The sequence below is a fragment of the Phyllobates terribilis genome, unplaced genomic scaffold (genome assembly GCF_046119375.1).
Source record: "Phyllobates terribilis strain yellow unplaced genomic scaffold, ASM4611937v1 Scaffold_7__3_contigs__length_470593459, whole genome shotgun sequence".
In the NCBI taxonomy this organism is placed as follows: Eukaryota; Metazoa; Chordata; class Amphibia; order Anura; family Dendrobatidae; genus Phyllobates; species Phyllobates terribilis.
In genome coordinates this window covers 265,797,159-265,815,475 of record NW_027362767.1, presented here as the reverse complement: position 1 = coordinate 265,815,475, position 18,317 = coordinate 265,797,159, and the positions used below count along the sequence as shown (strand labels likewise).

Here is an 18,317-nt window from a genome sequence, read left to right as displayed (position 1 = left end):
AGCTGTGTACTTTATTATAGGGCTGAACTATGCAAATTGTCTGTGCAGAGAGGAAGAGGACCAGAACTCTAGCCCCACCTATAGGAAGCAGCGATCCTAGAATTCAATAATAGCTCCTCTATAACGAGCCTCGCTTGTCACTCTCCATAAGGAGAAACCTTAGGTCCCTAGGGCTGAACTACAAACCCCAGCGTGCGCTGGGAGTGGCCGGGATGTTGGTGAGGGGGCTGCTGCCATCTCCTGCTTGGAGGACCCTGAGAGCTGCTGCAGGTTTCCCTTCCCTCCTCCAAGGTGAAGTCCCTATAACCTTCAGCCTGACCCTGGGGCTCCTATGATCTCTCTGCAGAGGGGCCAAAGCCGGCAGAGATTCCAATGAGAAAACAGTTTTGTTTTTCTTACTTTTAATTTTTTTTTAGATTTATATATTTTTTTTTTTTACATTTTTTCTTGAGGTCTAAGAGGGGATTTAGTGCAGAGTGATGCTGAGGACCGGTCACCTGCTCTGATCACTAGTGCTGCAGCATCTAAGGTATTAAATGCCCGGGATCAGAGACATCTTCAATCCCGGCCATTTCAGCAGCAAGATCACAGGGCCGTACATGTGTGGAGATCGGTGGCCCCTGGGACCCCCATGTCTAGTTTGATCCTGATCTGTCACTGTCTCTCCTCACAGGCGTCCGCTGTACCCAGACCCATCACATTGCATCAGTGGATCCCCCCGGAGACCATGAATCCATCTCGCAGATCCGGGAACCGCCAGTCCTGTACCCACACCACATTCCCACCACCGCGCTGCAGAAGCTGCTGCTGTCCGCCGGCTCCGCCTTTATGTCTTTATATGACCCCTACAGACATGGTAATAATCTGCCCGACACTCTGATCACACACAATAGCCCCTACCGTTTTGTGTCTGCAGCCCCTGTGCACATCTATGCAGCTCGATGGTTACAGACTATGGACAAGTCCTGTGTAGTCTGACTCGTCTTTCATCTGTCACTTATTTCATGCTAATAACTTATTTGGTCAGGGAGAAGGACTGTAGGGTCAGACTACAGAGGGTTTGTCTGTAACCAGGGTGATGCATCGATTTGCACAGGAGCTGCAGACATTAAACGGTAGGATTCTTAATTAGCACTAGTTAGTTACATATTTTTTAATTTATATAATTGTGCAGCTATTGGCCCACGGAGGTAGGTGAAGTACAGGATAGTGTGTGGAGAGGAGGATGGCGCCTCGCACCCTAGAGTGTGGCAGCGCACAGTGTGGAGCGGAGCATGGCACCATGCAGATTATAGCGGCTCCCAGCATGGCATTGTACAGTATATAGTGGGGCACAGCGCTGTTTGATCCATAGTTGCTGTTTCACTTCTGCTTTCACACATGGTTGACAATAATTCTTATGTTTCTCTCTGAAATCTGCAGATATGATCGCCGTTCTCGGGGAAACCACTGGCACCCTGGCTCTGCAGAACCTGTACGAAAAAATGAGCAAAGACCCAGAGGGGATGCAGGTCCTACAGTGCGTTATCCCATGATATATAGGGTGTCACATTTCATCTTGTGCTCCAATTACATCCAGAGCTGCGTGCAAAGTTCTGCTCTGCTGCTTGTTCACTACGAGATGTTCAGTAGCCAGTTTCGCTGGCAGCAGCATTGTGATTGCAGCTCTGGATGTAACGGAAGTAGTATAAGTCAGCTGTTTGGATTCTTCATCCGCTGGCTCTGCCTTTTCCCCTCAGGGAGCGCCCCCGTATCCGCATGTCTACCCTGGATATGGAGCGGTTCAGAGCGCTGCCTGATGGGACGTTCGGCAGAGAGTACGCCAGGTTCCTGGATGTCAATGTAAGTGCGCTGTCACTTTAACAATGTGATTTAGGGGATGATGATGATCGACTTGTCAGGTCTTCTACTCCAATCATATCCAAAGTGTGCGCAGCCTGCCGATCTTTTTATTTGTATCGCCTCTAATGAATGAATGTCGCGTTTGCTGCAGCGTGTCACCCCTGACACCCGCATGCCGGTGAAGTTTGTGGATGACGAGGAGCTGGCGTATGTGGCTCAGCGATACCGAGAAGTGCACGACCTCCTGCACACCCTGCTGGGGATGCCCACCAACATGCTAGGTGAGATCTGAGCTGTCCGGGGGCATCTCGAGCCGTCCAGAGGCAGATAAGACGTTGTGGCGCTGCTGATCACGTTCTGTTCTCCCTTCAGGGGAAGTCGTAGTGAAGTGGTTTGAAGCCGTGCAGACCGGGCTGCCAATGTGCATGCTGGGAGCTGTGTTTGGACCTCTACGCCTCAGCGCCAGGTAGGAGCACAGTGGCATATCGCCCACCGCAGACGGGCACAGCTCTTGTACCCAAACCCTCCCGGTAGCATGGTCTTTACAACGATGCCCTGTCAGGATGGGCTAAAGAGCAAAGAGTTTTTGGGCTAATTATTAAGTAAAGTTTTGCAACTTTCTAATAGACTTTCACAAACTCTGCTTGCTGTCAGTGAATGGGAATGTTCTTGATTCCGTACAGAAGATCATCAGGAAGTGGGCCCATTCACTCAGGGTAATGAAGTCTGTCATCATTTGGGGTCTCAGTGGTCAGACCCACACTGATCTAGTAGTTATCACCTGCCCCATATATAACTACTTCTTACTAGGGTCCTCTATATACAGGAACTGCCCGGACAGGAGAGAGAGATTACTTTTGCTCATGTGTTTTGCCCTGGGAAGATTGTTTAGACTGGATGCAGCTGTAGCGAATCTTCAGCTGTGAGAAGCAGGAGGTCTATACCACCACTCACATAGACTGTGAATGGGGTAGTGGCATCCAGGACCCCCCACAATCTTACATAGATCACCTCCCCATGGATTGGGCCTTATTCACACCCATAGTGGTCAGCTGTAACGATATCCGGTGCACCCTGCGTATAATAGGTTTTTTTTTCTTTTCAGGAGGAAGAGGAAATTGCTTGATTTGGTGCCCTGGGCCGTGCAGAGTGGGCGCGATGCCCGCTGCGTTCTTAGTTTTTACTATGAGAATCGATGGGAGCAGACGGTGGCGTCCCTGAGAGAAGAGATCGGAATCCTGCCCCCTCCCGCTATCAGGGTCTGATCGGTCCCATCGCTGACACTCATCCTCCCATAGAGAGCAAAGATGTCATCCACACGCTGCTAAGAAATAACATGGACCGCCCTGTGGAGGTCTACTGACTTTTTTCACTGCAGATTTCTCCCTTTGTATATTAGGACCCCCTGTAGTAGGGGTCCTATTGCTGCATAGGATGATTGTATGGAGGTCCGATCGCTGCGACCCCCGGAGTCCGCTGTGTGACCACCACTCCTATAGACCATGGTCGCACATGCTCCCTACCTCTCCGTTCACACAGCGGTCTCCGAGACCCCCAATCTCCTGATAATAGGTGGGGGTTGTCCTCTGCTTGTTTATAGATAATCTGTGATTTTTATTGAAGTTTCTACATTAAAGAAAATAAATATTTTTGCTATTTAAGTTCCTTCTAATTTTTGTTGCATTTGTAAAATAATCATCTCCAAAGCTGGAAATGTCCATTATGATGGTAATGAAGCCGCGCACGGATAAGAGGCTGTTCTGGGGGATTATGCCTCCACAGTGCCGTCTGGTGGCAGCACAAGATCACAGCACCTTCTGTCTTCTCTGCAGCAGGTCGAAGTCGCTGTGGAATAATCCTGGGCTCCTTGGCCAAATGTCCTGTTGCCCCTTCCCCCTCTCCCCAACAAGTGTTCAGGTGCTGGATGGGGAACCCTATATTCTGCCAGGCTGAGCGGATGCCATATTCTTGGAATGCCCAGAATTATTTGTTCATTCATATGTATATTTCAGGAACCTGGGAAAGTTGGGTGACAGCCATATTGTTACCCAGGATTTATATTGGGGTACCGGAGAGACATTGAGTGCAGGTTCCTCTAGAAGCCCCTTCTTGCTTTTGGCATTGCTCTAGCTCTGGTTCAAGCTATTGCAGTCATCACCGGCCACCTTCGAGTCGCTTTGTTCCTGTAATGACGGGTTACAGCAGCTGGTGACACCAGAGCACACGGATCCCTGCCCCCGATTATGGGAGGTATAGGTGTTGGGTTACCCTAAAATTAAAGGGGAGGTGAGTGATGTCAGTGGTGGGGATGGACCCTCTGAGGGAGGCGGACGGGGGCAGGCGGGAGGCGGAAGGTCACTCCTGAGTCTGCAATTAGGACGTGAACATCCTTTTGGAAAGTTCTGGATACAGATGGATTGCTCCTAAGAAATAAAAACAACAATTTTCTATTTATTTTTTTTATTGGGGGTCTTGCATGCCTGGCAACTTTTTGGCAGGTGCCAGCGGATCTCTTTTCTCCTACCTTGGGCCTCGCAGCGATTCCACAGATTTTGCTTCCATGCTCTTCAGATCGTGGAGAGATGACAGTTCGGAGCGGAGGTGAGACCAGGAATGACGTCTGCCGTCACTGTGACCTGGAGAGGAAAACACGGAGGCATTATAACCATTCAGAACGCGTCCCCTACGGATCTGGGTCTTGTGTGCACAAAGACAGTGTTGATTTGGGGTCTCTATGACCACACCATAGGGAACGGAAAGGCAAAATGTCAGAATCTCCCAGCAGTGCAGCCTCAGGCCCGTAACATTACGTGATCAGACCTCCATATCGGTCCACCCCGGGAAGAACTCCGGCCATACCCCACTGCCCAACAGCTACTGCAACACGTCTCACAGGCTGCCATCATAAAAGAAGTAACTTTTTTTTTGCTGTGAACAAACATGGCGTCTCACCAGCACGGCGCGATAAGAGGCTGCCTCTGCGCACCAGGCCCTGGGACATGTTGGATAGGTTGGACAAGGCTTCCTCGGTAGGAGTCAGGGGACACGTGGCAGAAAACTTGCACAGTATTTTCTCTCTGCTGGTTAAAGCGTCCGTGAAGTCCCAAGCATTGGCCTTCAGGCTCCTGTGTCTGTACCGCACGATGGGATCTGCCGGGAATGGAAGCCGGAGAGACGACTATGAACTGAACCAATTTGGTTGAATATTTTGGACAGATTTTAGGTGGTTGCATGCGGACGCCTCACCTCGCACCGGCTGCAGCGCTTTCTTCTGAGTGATGCATCTGTCTTTATCCGACACCCTGGAACAATCCTGGAAGAGGCTGGAATAGAAAAAAAATAGTATCTGTCAACCAATTTATATATCTTTGGAACTACAGATCCCAGCAGCTTTTTGCTAAAGTGAGGAGAAAGTAGTTTACAGCAGTGCAAATTCAGCAGCAGTTATAGTCAGCAGGAACGGGACAACAACTCTCATCAGTGCATACTGGGTGCTCGATGGAGCCCACTCCAGGTCCGCACACAGAGGAGTAGTCCGCCCTTCAGACCCTGCAGTGTATACATGTTATATGTGTCTGCAGTAAACCCACTTGGGTGGTGCGGGCCCGTCCGGGTGGTCCGGCCTGGTCAGATCACTGTCTGTCTTGGCCCTGCTGCTCAGTAAATATTCGGGCTCCAGGCTACAGAGAGAGGCGATAGGCGTCAGCCGAAATCCAGACGCGCTTTGTGGCTTTTTGGTGTCGGCTGTGGTGGTCTGGACTGCAGCTGTGGTGGTCTGGACTGGGGTGATGTCCGGGGTCTTCTGCTTTGCAGGCTGCAAAACAATAAAAAACGTAATGGTGACGACCAAAATCCAGCAGTGTCCACTTCCAAAACCTGTGTGCATCCTGTCCGTGTTTTATTCCCGTCATAAAATTGCAAATATCTGGCTCTAATCTACTTTTTTTTTTCTTCTAGAAATTTACTTATTTCATTTAAAAAAAAGTTGTCTCCTCCAATCACATCCAAAGCTGCAGCCAAAACAACTGAGCAGAGTTCCTTTGAAGCAGGGCACAGCATTTTGTGAGATGCCATTGAAAGCACCTCCTAGTCCACAGACTGTGTGACCACGTGAGCAGAATTTTGAGTGCAGCTCTGGATGTGACTGGAGTAAGTTTTCTGGAGTTGCTCACATATAATACGCAGATGACAGATAAATGGTATAAATGATTATAACTTTATGTTGTACCTTCGGGCCGGCGATGGCAGCAGGATCCCTCTCTGACTTGTCGTAGCAGTTTTCTGTCTGTTCGAGACATTTTTTGTTCTCCTTTTTGATGTTTTTGCTCGATAGTCCCGGCGTTACGTCGCTGAGTGAAGGAGGCTGGTTAAAGTAAAGAAAAAAGGGTATGAGATAGTAACTCCCTCTATGCTTCCATATCATACCAGAATACAGCTAGGACAACCCCTTAAAGGCCGGATTCTCCAGCACTTGTGCTGCAGATTATTTTCTCCCCACAGGATTACAAGCTGTACATTTGCACACTTTTACCTTGATCACAAGTGACTGACCGGTCACAGGGCAGTCGTTGGTTTCTGCCGTCCAGGATACATCGGAATCTCTCCTACACAGAAAAGAGAATACGTCATCCCCAGATAGTTGTATCCCCGATGCTGCACCGTGATGGTCACCTACCGTGTTCTGGTGGAGACGGCTTTGTTGTCTCGTTTGGTTCTGCTCGTCTGCTTGCTCACCAGCATCCGCACGCCCTGGCTCTTGGTGAGAGAGCTTCTCCTGGACGGTTTCTCGCTCTGATCGGTCGCCTCTGCCGGTGGTGCGCCCGATGTGTGGCGAGAGCCCCCTATTTGGTTTCTATCCCAAAAAAAATATCAGATCAGGTCCTTGCTATATCTGCCTCTACGGTCATGAATCTTTTTTTTTTGTCTTTGTCACGTTGTGTTTAGGTATTTTTCTTTTTTACCTTTGCACTAGAGAGAAATGGAAACCATCAGCAAGTGTGGAAGGACTGAGAACGCACTCTCTTTTGCATGGAAGATTTATTTATTTATTATGAGTGCTGTGCCTTTAAATGTGCAGCCATGTCTCTGGGGTAGATTCAAATGTAAGGGTGTGTGGTCCTGTGATGGCCCCATTTAGGCGACAAGCGCACGTTGGCCAGGTGATTGGAGCGCTGTGATGGACAGGACGCGGGGATTGTTTTATACCATTTCTTATACTTAGGAAAGTTTCCTAAAACGTCTTTGTTAAAAATCCTGCTTGCTGACGGTTTCCAGAGCATAATTCATTTTAATTTTTTTGCAGGAAACCAGTAAACGCAGCCCGACGTCGAGTGTGGCTCTGTAATAACATCCATCTGGTAGAATCTGGATCATTTTCACAGTCTGATCCAGATGACGGATTAATCCTCGCCTGCTTTATGGATGGAGGCTTATTCTTAAAGTGGATGTGAGGGGATTATACGCAATCAGATTTCTTATTGGAAACCACTGCTGGGATTAATGCTAATTGATATGAGAAGATGGGGGGGGGGGATATGTGACCGGGTATTAACCATTTAATGACCAACAATTTTTTTTCCCCCTTATGGTTTTGCTTTTTTAGCATTTCAGCTCTGCGTCTTTTCTTTTTACGTTTTTTCTTTTTTAACATTTCAGCTCTGCATCTTTTCTTTTTACGCTTTTTCTTTTTCAGCATTTCAGCTCTGCGTCTTTTCTTAGGTCCCCGTTGGTGTGATCGGGAGGGAAGGGAAACCGAGACCTTTTTAAGCATGACATAGTCAAGCTTGACCATGGCAATGAAAAGGATAAACAGCAGGGATTGGAAGTTCCTTCGATCGCGGAGCAGCAACTTGGTAATCATTAGGGAGCCGAGCTCCTGCTCCGGGCGGGAGGGGACACCCATACAGCGATTATTCCATGGTAATAACAGGGTGCTGTGTAATTAGGCCCCTTAGAATCTTATTGTCGACGGTCCGACCACAGGGACCCCCTCCGATCCCAAAACAGGGCTCTGATATGCCCCGATGTAATGGAGCGGTGTTTCATTCATTTCCGGAGATAGCGGAGTAAAGCGCTCGTTTTTTCCCCCTGACCGTCCCATAGACAATGAGCAAAGAAATGTGCAGCAGATGTGGCCACCCCTTCATTCAGACGTGGCCACCCCTCCATACAGATGTGGCATCTCAGAGCCCACCAAAAAGCAAGTTATCACCTACCTTTTAATGACCGCCATGGCAAGGGTTATTGCCAGTCATTAAGGGGATAATGGGCTTAAAAAAACATTCAACTTTCTAATCGCCTTCCTTACTCTACAATATCTCTGCTTGCTGTCAGCGAATGGAGAATTTAGTTGTTTTTTTCTTAATTTACATCCAGAGGATGAAAATCTTGATCATGTCGCTGACATAACTGCGGGGCTGGGTGTATGAGCCGTGTATGTATCTTACCCGGCGTGGGTGGAAAGCCACATACTTGTTTAGGTTGGTGTATTCATCCCTGGCGGTCCTCTTGGTGACAGGGCGGCTCTCGTGGCGGCCTTCGCTGGTGATGGAGCATACAGTGCAGGTGTACTCAGTGCTGGGCGTCAGGCGCCGGGCGGTGAACGAGCGCTCTGTCCCTAGATACACAGACTTCCCGTTCAGGCTCAGTTCGTAATTGAAAAACCTGCCAACGGGGTCCTTGGGCCCCTCCCAGGTGATGAACATTTCGCTGCGCCCGACCACGTAGACCGTGAGTCTGTCCGGAGCGTGGTCTCCTCCGTCCATAGTCCGGGTGACCACAGCGACTCTTGGACTGTGCCCCCTGGAGTTGCAGGAACATACGCTGAAGGTGTACGAAGTGGCAGGGGCCAGGCCGGCCACAATACAGGTCACATCGGAGGTGGTCTCCTCAAGGTGGTCCTCTCTATACACCGCATATTTAATCCCTGGGCCGGAGCCGGCCGGCGGGTTCCAGGACAACTTTACTTTTGTGACCGTGCGTCCCGTGACTTGGAAATCTGTGGGGCATCCGGGCAGCGGCTCCTCCACCGTCACCAGGGCGAGGGGGCTGGCCGGGCTACGGTCTCCTTCAGTTTCCAGGACAACTTTCAGAGGATGGTGGCCGGGGGTGCAGCGAGGTATGACATGCGAGAAGGAAGGTCCTCTGTAAAGGAGCCGGTCACCATCATACAGGCTGCGGACAGAAGGGGAACACATAAATTAGGGAGTGGACACCGTGTGTGGGGGACAGAGGCAGGGGGCTCTCCTCTCCTGCTTCATAGTTCATGAGCTCAGGAAACTTTGTAAAAGTTATACTTACTAATATTGGAATATACTCCAGTCACACCCACAGCTGCATTCAAACTGAATAGCAGCAGCTCTTTTTTTTAAAACTTTGTCTTGGAAATGGGACCGCAGTGTAAAAATGATATAAAAATAAGGAAAAATTATTGATTCTAAATATTTTCTTCTCTAGCTTCAGCAAAATGTAAAGATCCAGACAGCGGCTGCCCTGACCAAGTCTGCAGTATGTCTGGACTCTGTATCTTAGTTTTAACCCATGACTGACCACAATGTGAAAAAAAATGGAAATGGGAATGCAGCTTTGGATGTGATTGGAGCATAAGTTTCTCAGCATGGAGGACTAATGAATCTCTTCTGACCTGTAAGTGACAGTCAGGCCACTGTGGGGTCTATATTCCTTCCAGGCCACCACAACGGAGCCAGACTCCAAGATCTTTGCTGTAGGAGGCCCGGGCTGGGGGAGACGCTGGAGGGTCCTTAATGTGACCTCTACCTCTTGTAGCAGCTCCTCTCCGGCCACATGCAATGCTGAAATTTTCTATTGTGGACATAAAAAAAAAAAATATACATGGAAGTAACATATAAAGGCTGCAATATTCAGAAGCAATCAAATAAAGTGCAATACCCCAGCGCATCACAGAGAGGAGTGACCGAACATTACCATGCTGAGAGAGAAGGGAGGGCCGTACAATGTTTGGTAGATGGTGCGTGTCACATCCACACAATGCCTTCACATTGTATACTGGGAACACACCCGCAAGATCGGCCCTGTAAGGTAATCACCCCGCAAGACCCGCCTTGTACCGTAATCACGCCACTAGACCCACCGTGTACTGGGAGCACCCCACAAGACCCACCGTGTACTGGGAGCACCCCACAAGACCAGGGAACACCCCGCAAGACCCACCGTGTACTGGGATCACCCAGCAAGACCCACCGTGTACCGGGATCACCCCGCAAGGCCCGCCATATACAGGCAACACCCCGCAAGGCCCACCGTGTACCGGGATCACCCCGCAAGGCCCGCCATATACAGGCAACACCCTGCAAGGCCCACCGTGTACCGGGATCACCCAGCAAGATCCACCGTGTACCGGGATCATCCCGCAAGGCCCGCCATATACTGGCAACACCCCGCAAGACCCACTGTTTTGAGGTTTATCTGAGCCTGTTTTCTAGTTGCCGTTGTCACCAGATGCCGAGCTGAGATTTCCAGCTGATCACCGTATGTACATTTACAATATGACCCCAAGACCCCCATCCTGGCTCACTCACCGCCGATTTACTAGGAATCGGCAACATTTCTACTACGGTTACAAAATCCCCCTTGAAATAACCTAGGTACGATGTGTGCAGGATTCATCCTGGGCGCTATCAGTCCGGCCTTCTGCGTCCTCCGCTGATATAATTGTCTTTTCTCCTGGAATATCCATGACAATGGTCTCCATGGTAACTAGTTCACCATTAAACTCATCGGTGACAGCACCGTTACCAGTAAAGTATTTATGGGGGGTTTCCATAGAGACAACAGATACAGAGACTCTCTGGAGAGACAGCAGTGAGAGGGGGCAGGGCATTCGTCTATGGCAGATGTAGATTAATGGTGAGGCCTCCTTAGTTCTCATATGACACAGTGAAGATCTCAGGATGTGGTCTTGCACTTACTTTTTTTCATCGCCATGATCCCCCTAAACCCCAATTTCCCAACCCTAAATGTGCGTCTGGATGCTGGGGCTCAGTCCGGTGTCAAAGTATCTCAGCAACGCACACCAGAGACCTTCAGAAAGTGACAATTTACAGAAGGCTTCTGCGGTGTCCAGGAGATTCCTCCTCTTTCCCTGAGCCTCCTGGATATTCCCCGGAGAGCTGGCGAGTGTTCCGGGTAGTAAACGGGCAGCTGTGGTGCCGCCATGTTTCTCCGATCCCACACATCCCCTAACCACAGGTCTGGGACACTTACTTTTAGGATCGCTTCGAGCGTTGGGTGCTGCCGCAGTCTCACAACTCCTGAAGGAAACTTGGATAATCCCTTGACAGTTCTAGAAATAAAAATTTGTGTGTAAGCATCCTCACCAAGATGATTATGTGGCACTGATACTCAGGGTGCGATATTATAAATGTGGCACTGATAACGAGGGTGCGGTATTGTAAAAGGTGGCATCGCAACCATTTAATGATCCGATCTGATGGAGGAAACCTTAGAGGGTCAGCAAGTATAAGTTTCAACATTTGCAGAATGGTGGCGTGATTTTGGCGTCAGCGCCGGTGCCAGGGCCACGTCCGGGAGTCAGTGTCTTTGTGAAGTGAAACTCAAGTGGCGCCTGCAAAACAAAGGGAAACTGAAGAACTTACATGGCAGCAAACCAGCAGGAGTCCTGCTCGCTGGACTGCAGGAGGTGGCAGAGCGTCTCCAGGACCTGTGGGAAGTGCGGGCTCTTCAGGACATGCTGGTGGCCAGCTGGGCTAGTCGCAAGGCACGTGAGGGCAAAGCAAGCGTTTCTGCTTCCGCCGGCATCTCCTCCGGACATCATTGCCTCCAGGCTGCAGATCTAGACTTATCAGGGGAAGACATGACTTTACCAGAGGTGACAGCGGCAATCTACTCCTGAAGGGGCAGAGGGCATGCAGACTTCAGGGAGTGGCGCCCTGACACTCGGGGGACGGCCGGGGAGAGGCGACCTGACACTCGGGGGACGGCCGGGGAGAGGCGACCTGACACTTGGGTCACAATCTAAGTAAATGCAATTTTGGGAATGTGTGGTAATTGCACTCACCATGTTGTCGGCTTCCTGCAGAGCCAGCACCCGTCTCCTGCCTCTGTCCGTGTCGCACAGACGTCCGAGAGTAAAAGCCGCATTCAGACCACAGCCTAAGAGAGAGAGGAGATGCATTGACCTGGAAGCTACAACCATAGATTGCCGCCACAACCACAGATTGCCGACACAACGTGGCACCAGAGGTGGCAGCTGATGGCAAGTGTGACCTAATGTGACAGCTGCAGCAAGGCCTGTACTCCACAGAAGTCAATGCAAATCATACAAGAGCCCAAGCAGCAGAGTCACAGCATTTCCACTGTCTTCAGTATTATTTTGTGAGTATACAGTGCCACTTAGCTGGCATCTTGGGGCACAGCGGTGCCTCTGATGTAGGTAGTATCAATGCTTGGATTCTTTCTTTCTCTTACCTGCCTCATCCACATGGAGGGATGCCATTATCTTCTGTAGTACTATGTCAGAGTTTGGATGCTCCAGGAGACGTGTGCACCCCTCCTGGCACATTGAGATGCGGGCGAGCACCAGGGCACAGTTGCTGGCGGTCCAGTCATCTGGAGAATCCAGGAGTTTTGTGATGTTCTCGATGATGAAGTCAGAATCTGCAGAGGAGAGGAGCCAATGTCTGCCATGGCCGCTCTCCGCCTGTAGGAAGAAATGTCATCAGCTCAGTCATCAATGTCTGATCACCGTCCCACATCCACCGCATGGCTCACGACTGGATCTGTATTCACACACACGGTGCAAAGTCATAAGAAGCCGCAACATATCACTGAATGATCGGAGTTACCTGCCACAGAATGCACTGGTAACCGGATCTTTCTGATGTGACACCGGCAAAACTACAACCTGCCAAAGTCACTGCAGCAAAGAGAGCAACAGGGCGTCAGCTCAGAAACTGCAGAATAGTGAGTGCAGCTCTGGAGTATAATACAGGAGGTAACTCAGGATCAGTACAGGATCAGTAATGTAATGTATGTACACAGAGACTGCACCAGCAGAATAGTGAGTGTAGCTCTGGAGTATAATACAGGATGTAACTCAGGATCAGTACAGGATCAGTAATGCAATGTGTGTACACAGTGACTGCACCAGCAGAATAGTGAGTGCAGCTCTGGAGTATAATACAGGATGTAACTTAGGATCAATACAGGATAAGTGATGCAATGTTTTTACACAGTGACTGCACCCAGGGCTGTGGGGTTGGTAAGCCAAACCTCCGACTCCTCAATTTCCATGACACCGACTCTGACTCCCTCATACACGGCTCATGTGTAAGTGATAAATTTACTGTAGCACAGATTCCTCTCAGCTAAAAGTCTAGACCCTTAGATCAGGAATAGGACAGACATTTATAGGACATTTCATAACTTTCCCAAATTCTTATGAAAAAATATTCCCCACAAACTGCACTGAACTACTGTACCCAATTTATTATATATTTTAGGAGTTGGAGTCGGTCCATTTTATACCGACTCCTCGACTCCGACTCCACAGCCCTGACTGCACCAACAGATTAGTGAGTGCAGCTCTGGAGTATAATACAGGATGTAACTCAGGGTCAGTAATGTAATGCATGTACACAGTGACTGTACCAGCAGAATCGTGAGTGCAGCTCTGGAGTATAATACCAGAGGCCCCATATATAATGATACTTTATGGGCCCACATTCCTATGGCACAGTCTGGACACCCACTCTCAGCAGTCCGGCTCATCTCTCACCAGTGTTCCCAGGGCACCAGCTGCATTCATCACAGATTCTGCATCATCCCATAGCAGCATCGCTCCCAGTCCCCCCAGCAAGTCCCAGTCTGTCGCTATTTCTGCCAGGTTCACCAACATGATTGCAACTCCGGGATCTTCCGCCACCATGCCAAGAATGTAGGCAACATTACTGCAGAGGCTGCAACAACAGGAGTCATATCATATCAGAATCTGCAGTACTAAATAGAAACCCCATACAGTGCAGTATAATGCCCGTATAATACTGCCATACAGTGAGCACATAGCAGATAATACATTGCAGCTGCTTGGTGCAATGTTTGGATGGACACAGAGGTACTTGTGTGTATTGATCACTCAGCCCGGGGGTCCCGGCATCACCCCTTTATATCACCCCATGCTCGGTGCAGGGGTGGCAGTATTATTAGGGCATGTAGGCGGGTAGATGGCCTCAGTCACCTCTGCATGGCGGGCGCAGGGAGGAGAGGCTCTTGGTAAACAACATGAAGCCAGCTCTGCTCACCAGTTACTGGGGTAACACTTTGTAAGCAAGCGGAGACTTGTGGAGCCAGGAATGGAAAGGTGCCAGCGGATCTGAAAGGCGCAGGATTACAGACAGGCGGCCGCGGGGCTGGGCATGTAAACAAGCAGACCAGAAGGATTTCCAGCACAATCACTGAGAACGTAGAGAGAGCCCTCACTAATCCCGGACTGGTCACATAGGAAAAGACTGACACAGGGTGACCCTGACTGTAACCAGGGTGCGATCTGCAAACCACCGTCCCACTATTCTAATGTACACGAAAAAGTATGTGCCCCCTCCTGGGTTTTCTTTGACCACCCAGCCTACATCCCTACACATAATATGGAGTCTTCCCCTATGCAGATATAATGACCCCTGCTCTTCTGGGAAGGACTTCTACAAAGTTTTGGTAGTCTGTGTGGATTTTTGCCCCTTCATCCAGGAGAGCATTTGTGAGGTCAGACCCTGATGTTGGGGGAGACCGGGCTCACAATCTCCATTCTTGGATGGGGCTGAGGTCCGGGCTTTGTGCAGCCGGTCATGTTCTCCCCCCCATGTCTGTATGGAGCTTATGCACTGGGCACAGTCACGGGGGACAGAAAAGGGTCTTCCCCAAACTGTTCCCACAAAGTCGGAAGCTATAATTGTCCATATGGGGTGGTCGGACGTTATACACCAGGGAAGGGGGGGGGCGATGGGGCCGGTCGTTATACACTAGGGGGGCGGTTGTGCCGGACATTATACACCGGAGGGGGGCGATGGGGCCAGACATTATACACCGGGGGGGTAAATTTTATGTGAATGACGGAGATTTTCTCCCAATTTGCTATGAAATTCTGCCATTGCAGTTGCTCGCAGTAATAGAAAGATAGGGATGAACCGTCCTCCCTCCTAAGACCGAGGCCAGCAGTTAGCAGCGGGTGAACACGACCTCGTTGACATTTTCCCCATTGGTCGCACGTGTTTGCTCGACCGCGATTGTTATTTAACCTACAATGTATTTTAGGCTCGGTTGCCGAGGATCTGTCATGCTTCTTAAGGGATGTGTTTACCCTGCGGATATATTATGTTTAGCCTCGCTATTATGCTATGATCCCCAACGAAAGGTCCAGGCCGCAGCAGAGTCACCCTCCACCCTGAGTACACTTCATCCGCAGCTTGTTTGATGTGTGTATCTGGAGGACAATCTGCGTTAAAGCCACTAATGTCCTCTCTACGACTCGTCTAATGAGGCCAAGTGTACAGGATTGGAGCGCCGTCATGTTACCTTCACCCTGGAGTAATACATGAATGTATGTGCTGAAAGGCAGCTGACTGGCATTGAGCGAGAGGCAAATCTAGAGAATGTCTAATAATATCGTCTTGTTATGATCGCAATTATAGTAGGGGATCGCCTTCACTTATCCTGACATGACCCAATGGTGTAGTCTACAAGGAGGTGGTTAAGGGGTAGGAAGAAGTTCTCTTATCGTGCCCGTTCCATCCGCTGGGAACCCTCTACTGATCTAGTAAACCCTGGACAGGTTACTCCAAAACTGTATCCAGCTCCATACCACTCATTAATATCACTGTATGGTACATTCATGTAAGCACCACATGGCGGTATTATTAGTGCATGATATGTATGTTGGCATTACTACGATCCACCCTGTAATATATGGAGTGGATAATGCTTACCGAATATTAGCGGTGTGCAGGAATCGGCACAGGGCAGCCAGGTACTGATCACACTGAGGATCTTTTATCAAAGCCTCCACCAATTCTTCACATTGACTCTGAACTTCACCCATCAACAGGGCGACGCATTCCTGCACTTCGTCTGGCAACGGGGAGAGGAGCCGGGGCAAGAGGCTGTCCATGACTACAGTCTTAATTGTTAGCTCTTCTGTCACCATGAGGTGCCTGCCAAAACAAGCAGAGGATATGTTTGGATTTTAAAGGGTAACTCCACCCAGAGTACATCATCTCCTTGTTATTTTCCATAATAAGACGCAACTATGCCCCCACATGTAAAATCATCCAGGTTACTTATAGCCCCATAGACTTCGGTGGACAACATGTTAGAAGTCGGAGGCTGAAACATCTTGAGAACTTTGCACACTTAAAGGGCCACGTTCTTGTCGGCTTTACGTTTTTCCCTCATAGTTTCTGTTGTTCCTGACGGGGGGTGAAAAAAGTACTGAATGAAGCGCAATTTTTTTTATGAAGATGGTGGTTAGAGCCGGATAGACCCCAATATAAGTCAGTGGAACATGATATGTGCCGCCGTTTTCCATCGAGTAAGGATCCGGCCCTGGGTTGTGGTATCTGCGCAGAAAATCCACAGCGTAACACAGTACCAGCTAAGGAGATAAGGCTTCAATAAATCTGCACATTGTGGACATTTTTTGCACGGAATTTGTGTGGTGCGGATTTTTCAAAATGCAGCATGGAAAATGGAAAATCTGTGCTGAATCCGCAGCAAAATCCGGGTGTAACATGAACAGATTTATTGCAGATCCACTGTGTAAAAATATGTGACGTGTGAACTTAGCTTTAGGATATTTTCACACTAGAAAGGTGCATTACCAAATCACATCCAAACTGTGTTAAAAAAATAATAATTTGCAAATATGGACATTCAATTTCAGAATTGTCACTGCTTTCATCCCTCTGCAGTGGATTGGGTACAATTTGCTGAAATTCCACATTTTTATAAAAAAAAAAAAAAAAAAAAAAAAATCACATTGTGCATTTTGTGCCGCTGCAGATTTCACTGCGGCTTTTTTGCATCGGTATCAGTCCCGTGCGGAGAGGTGATGAGGTGTGACTGCCGAAATTTAAGAAAAAGTGCCCAATGGAGAGACATGTGGGCACCCCCATTATCCAGCGCCTTTGGGGGCCCCCATTATACAGCACCTTTGGGAGCCCCTCATTAGTTGCAAGTTTAGCAGTGAACTAAAATGTCGCTGTGACAAATTTGCTGCCTAGTCCTAGACAAACTTGGGAGGGAGAATGGCAGCTGTACGGGTTGTCAGCCAGCTTTCCCAGACTCCTGAATGGCAAACCTGCAAAATTAGGCAGGATAGCTGTTCAGGAATCTAGGAAAGCTCGCTGACAACGCTTATAGGAGCAATAAGGGAGGTCATACTGGTTGTCAGAAATAGAAGATACAGAGTCAAAGAAGCAAAGGATGAATCAGAACAAAGCTAGGAAGAATGGCCGTTCAGGAATCTAGGAAAGCTGACTGACAACACTTATAGCAGCAATAATGGAGGTCATACTGGTTGTCAGACAGCTTTCGCAGGCTCCTGAATGGTACATCTACCTGCTAAGAAATCAATTTCCTACAGGAACACTTGGAGTGCTCACTGCCATGCTGTCCTATATCTAAAGTAATACTTCCAAAATTCCCTTAATCTGATGTTAATGGTAACGATTATCAGATATTCCAGATTATGGGGCTAGAGGGATCTCTTTATTTTCTTGTGATCCTTCAGTTTTGTGAAATTCCGCCATATATTGCATTTCTCAATCGTAAATCAGTGCCAGATTATCAGATCCTGCGGATGCCAGATTAGCAGAATTCCCTCTATTTGCCATATACCTGGTGCAGGTGTAATAAGTGGCGGCACAGTATGGGCTGTTGTGTTGTGTGACCCGTGCAGGGACGTCTTACCTGTGTCCTCCTTGCCCCTGGGCTGATGAGACGTTTTGTAGCTTTGCTGCACTTTTCCTTCCAAGATCAATGAGTTTTCCTTGAGTTTCTCCAATCAGCGGTGAGGACCGTCCTCCAGGAGGCAGGGAGCAGCTGCCGGTTACTGTGTCCTCCACTCCACACACCCCAAATAGTGGGGTTTCCCTCCCCGTGCCACTTACATCTACTGCCCTGGCTGTCAATCATTATGGCTCCTAGACGGGTTGTCACCCAGTTTTCCCACACTCCTGATTGACAAATATAAAAAGAGAGCAATAATTTTTAAGCAATTTTAAGATCGCAAAGTCGTGGTCACGTGACCCAAAAATCCGAACCGACTAAATTTTACTGCATCCACATTCACTATAAAATATCGCAGCGACAAAATTGTAATGGTCAGGAATCTAGAAAAGCTGGGTGACAACCCTATAAGAGGATTACTACAAGTTATACTGGTTGTCAGCCAGCTTTCCCAGACGCCTGCCTATTTACACATAGAT

The 18,317-nt window shown here is 48.9% G+C and overlaps 2 protein-coding genes across 2 annotated transcripts; one reads left to right on the top strand and one right to left on the bottom strand.

The window, feature by feature from the left end:
- Window positions 1-13: 13 nt before the first annotated feature.
- COQ4 (coenzyme Q4) lies at window positions 14-3,503 on the top strand. The gene is made up of 7 exons (XM_073640627.1): window positions 14-291; window positions 674-856; window positions 1,423-1,519; window positions 1,740-1,842; window positions 1,994-2,123; window positions 2,215-2,308; window positions 2,948-3,503. Exons 1-7 carry the CDS (start codon window positions 213-215, stop codon window positions 3,105-3,107), a joined length of 846 nt encoding a protein of 281 aa, XP_073496728.1. The 5' UTR covers window positions 14-212; the 3' UTR covers window positions 3,108-3,503.
- Window positions 2,989-18,013, bottom strand: LOC141154552 (uncharacterized). Its single transcript, XM_073640625.1, has 17 exons — window positions 17,800-18,013; window positions 15,819-16,043; window positions 13,619-13,799; window positions 12,310-12,541; window positions 11,900-11,994; window positions 11,478-11,674; window positions 11,086-11,164; window positions 9,485-9,663; window positions 8,314-9,015; window positions 6,518-6,694; window positions 6,374-6,446; window positions 6,071-6,205; window positions 5,433-5,656; window positions 5,089-5,165; window positions 4,795-4,992; window positions 4,367-4,478; window positions 2,989-4,265 (listed from the first exon to the last, which is right to left on the bottom strand). The coding sequence occupies exons 2-17, from the start codon at window positions 16,034-16,036 to the stop codon at window positions 4,139-4,141; spliced, it is 3,006 nt and encodes a 1,001-aa protein (XP_073496726.1). The 5' UTR covers window positions 16,037-16,043; window positions 17,800-18,013; the 3' UTR covers window positions 2,989-4,138.
- Between the last annotated feature and the right edge of the window lie 304 nt (window positions 18,014-18,317).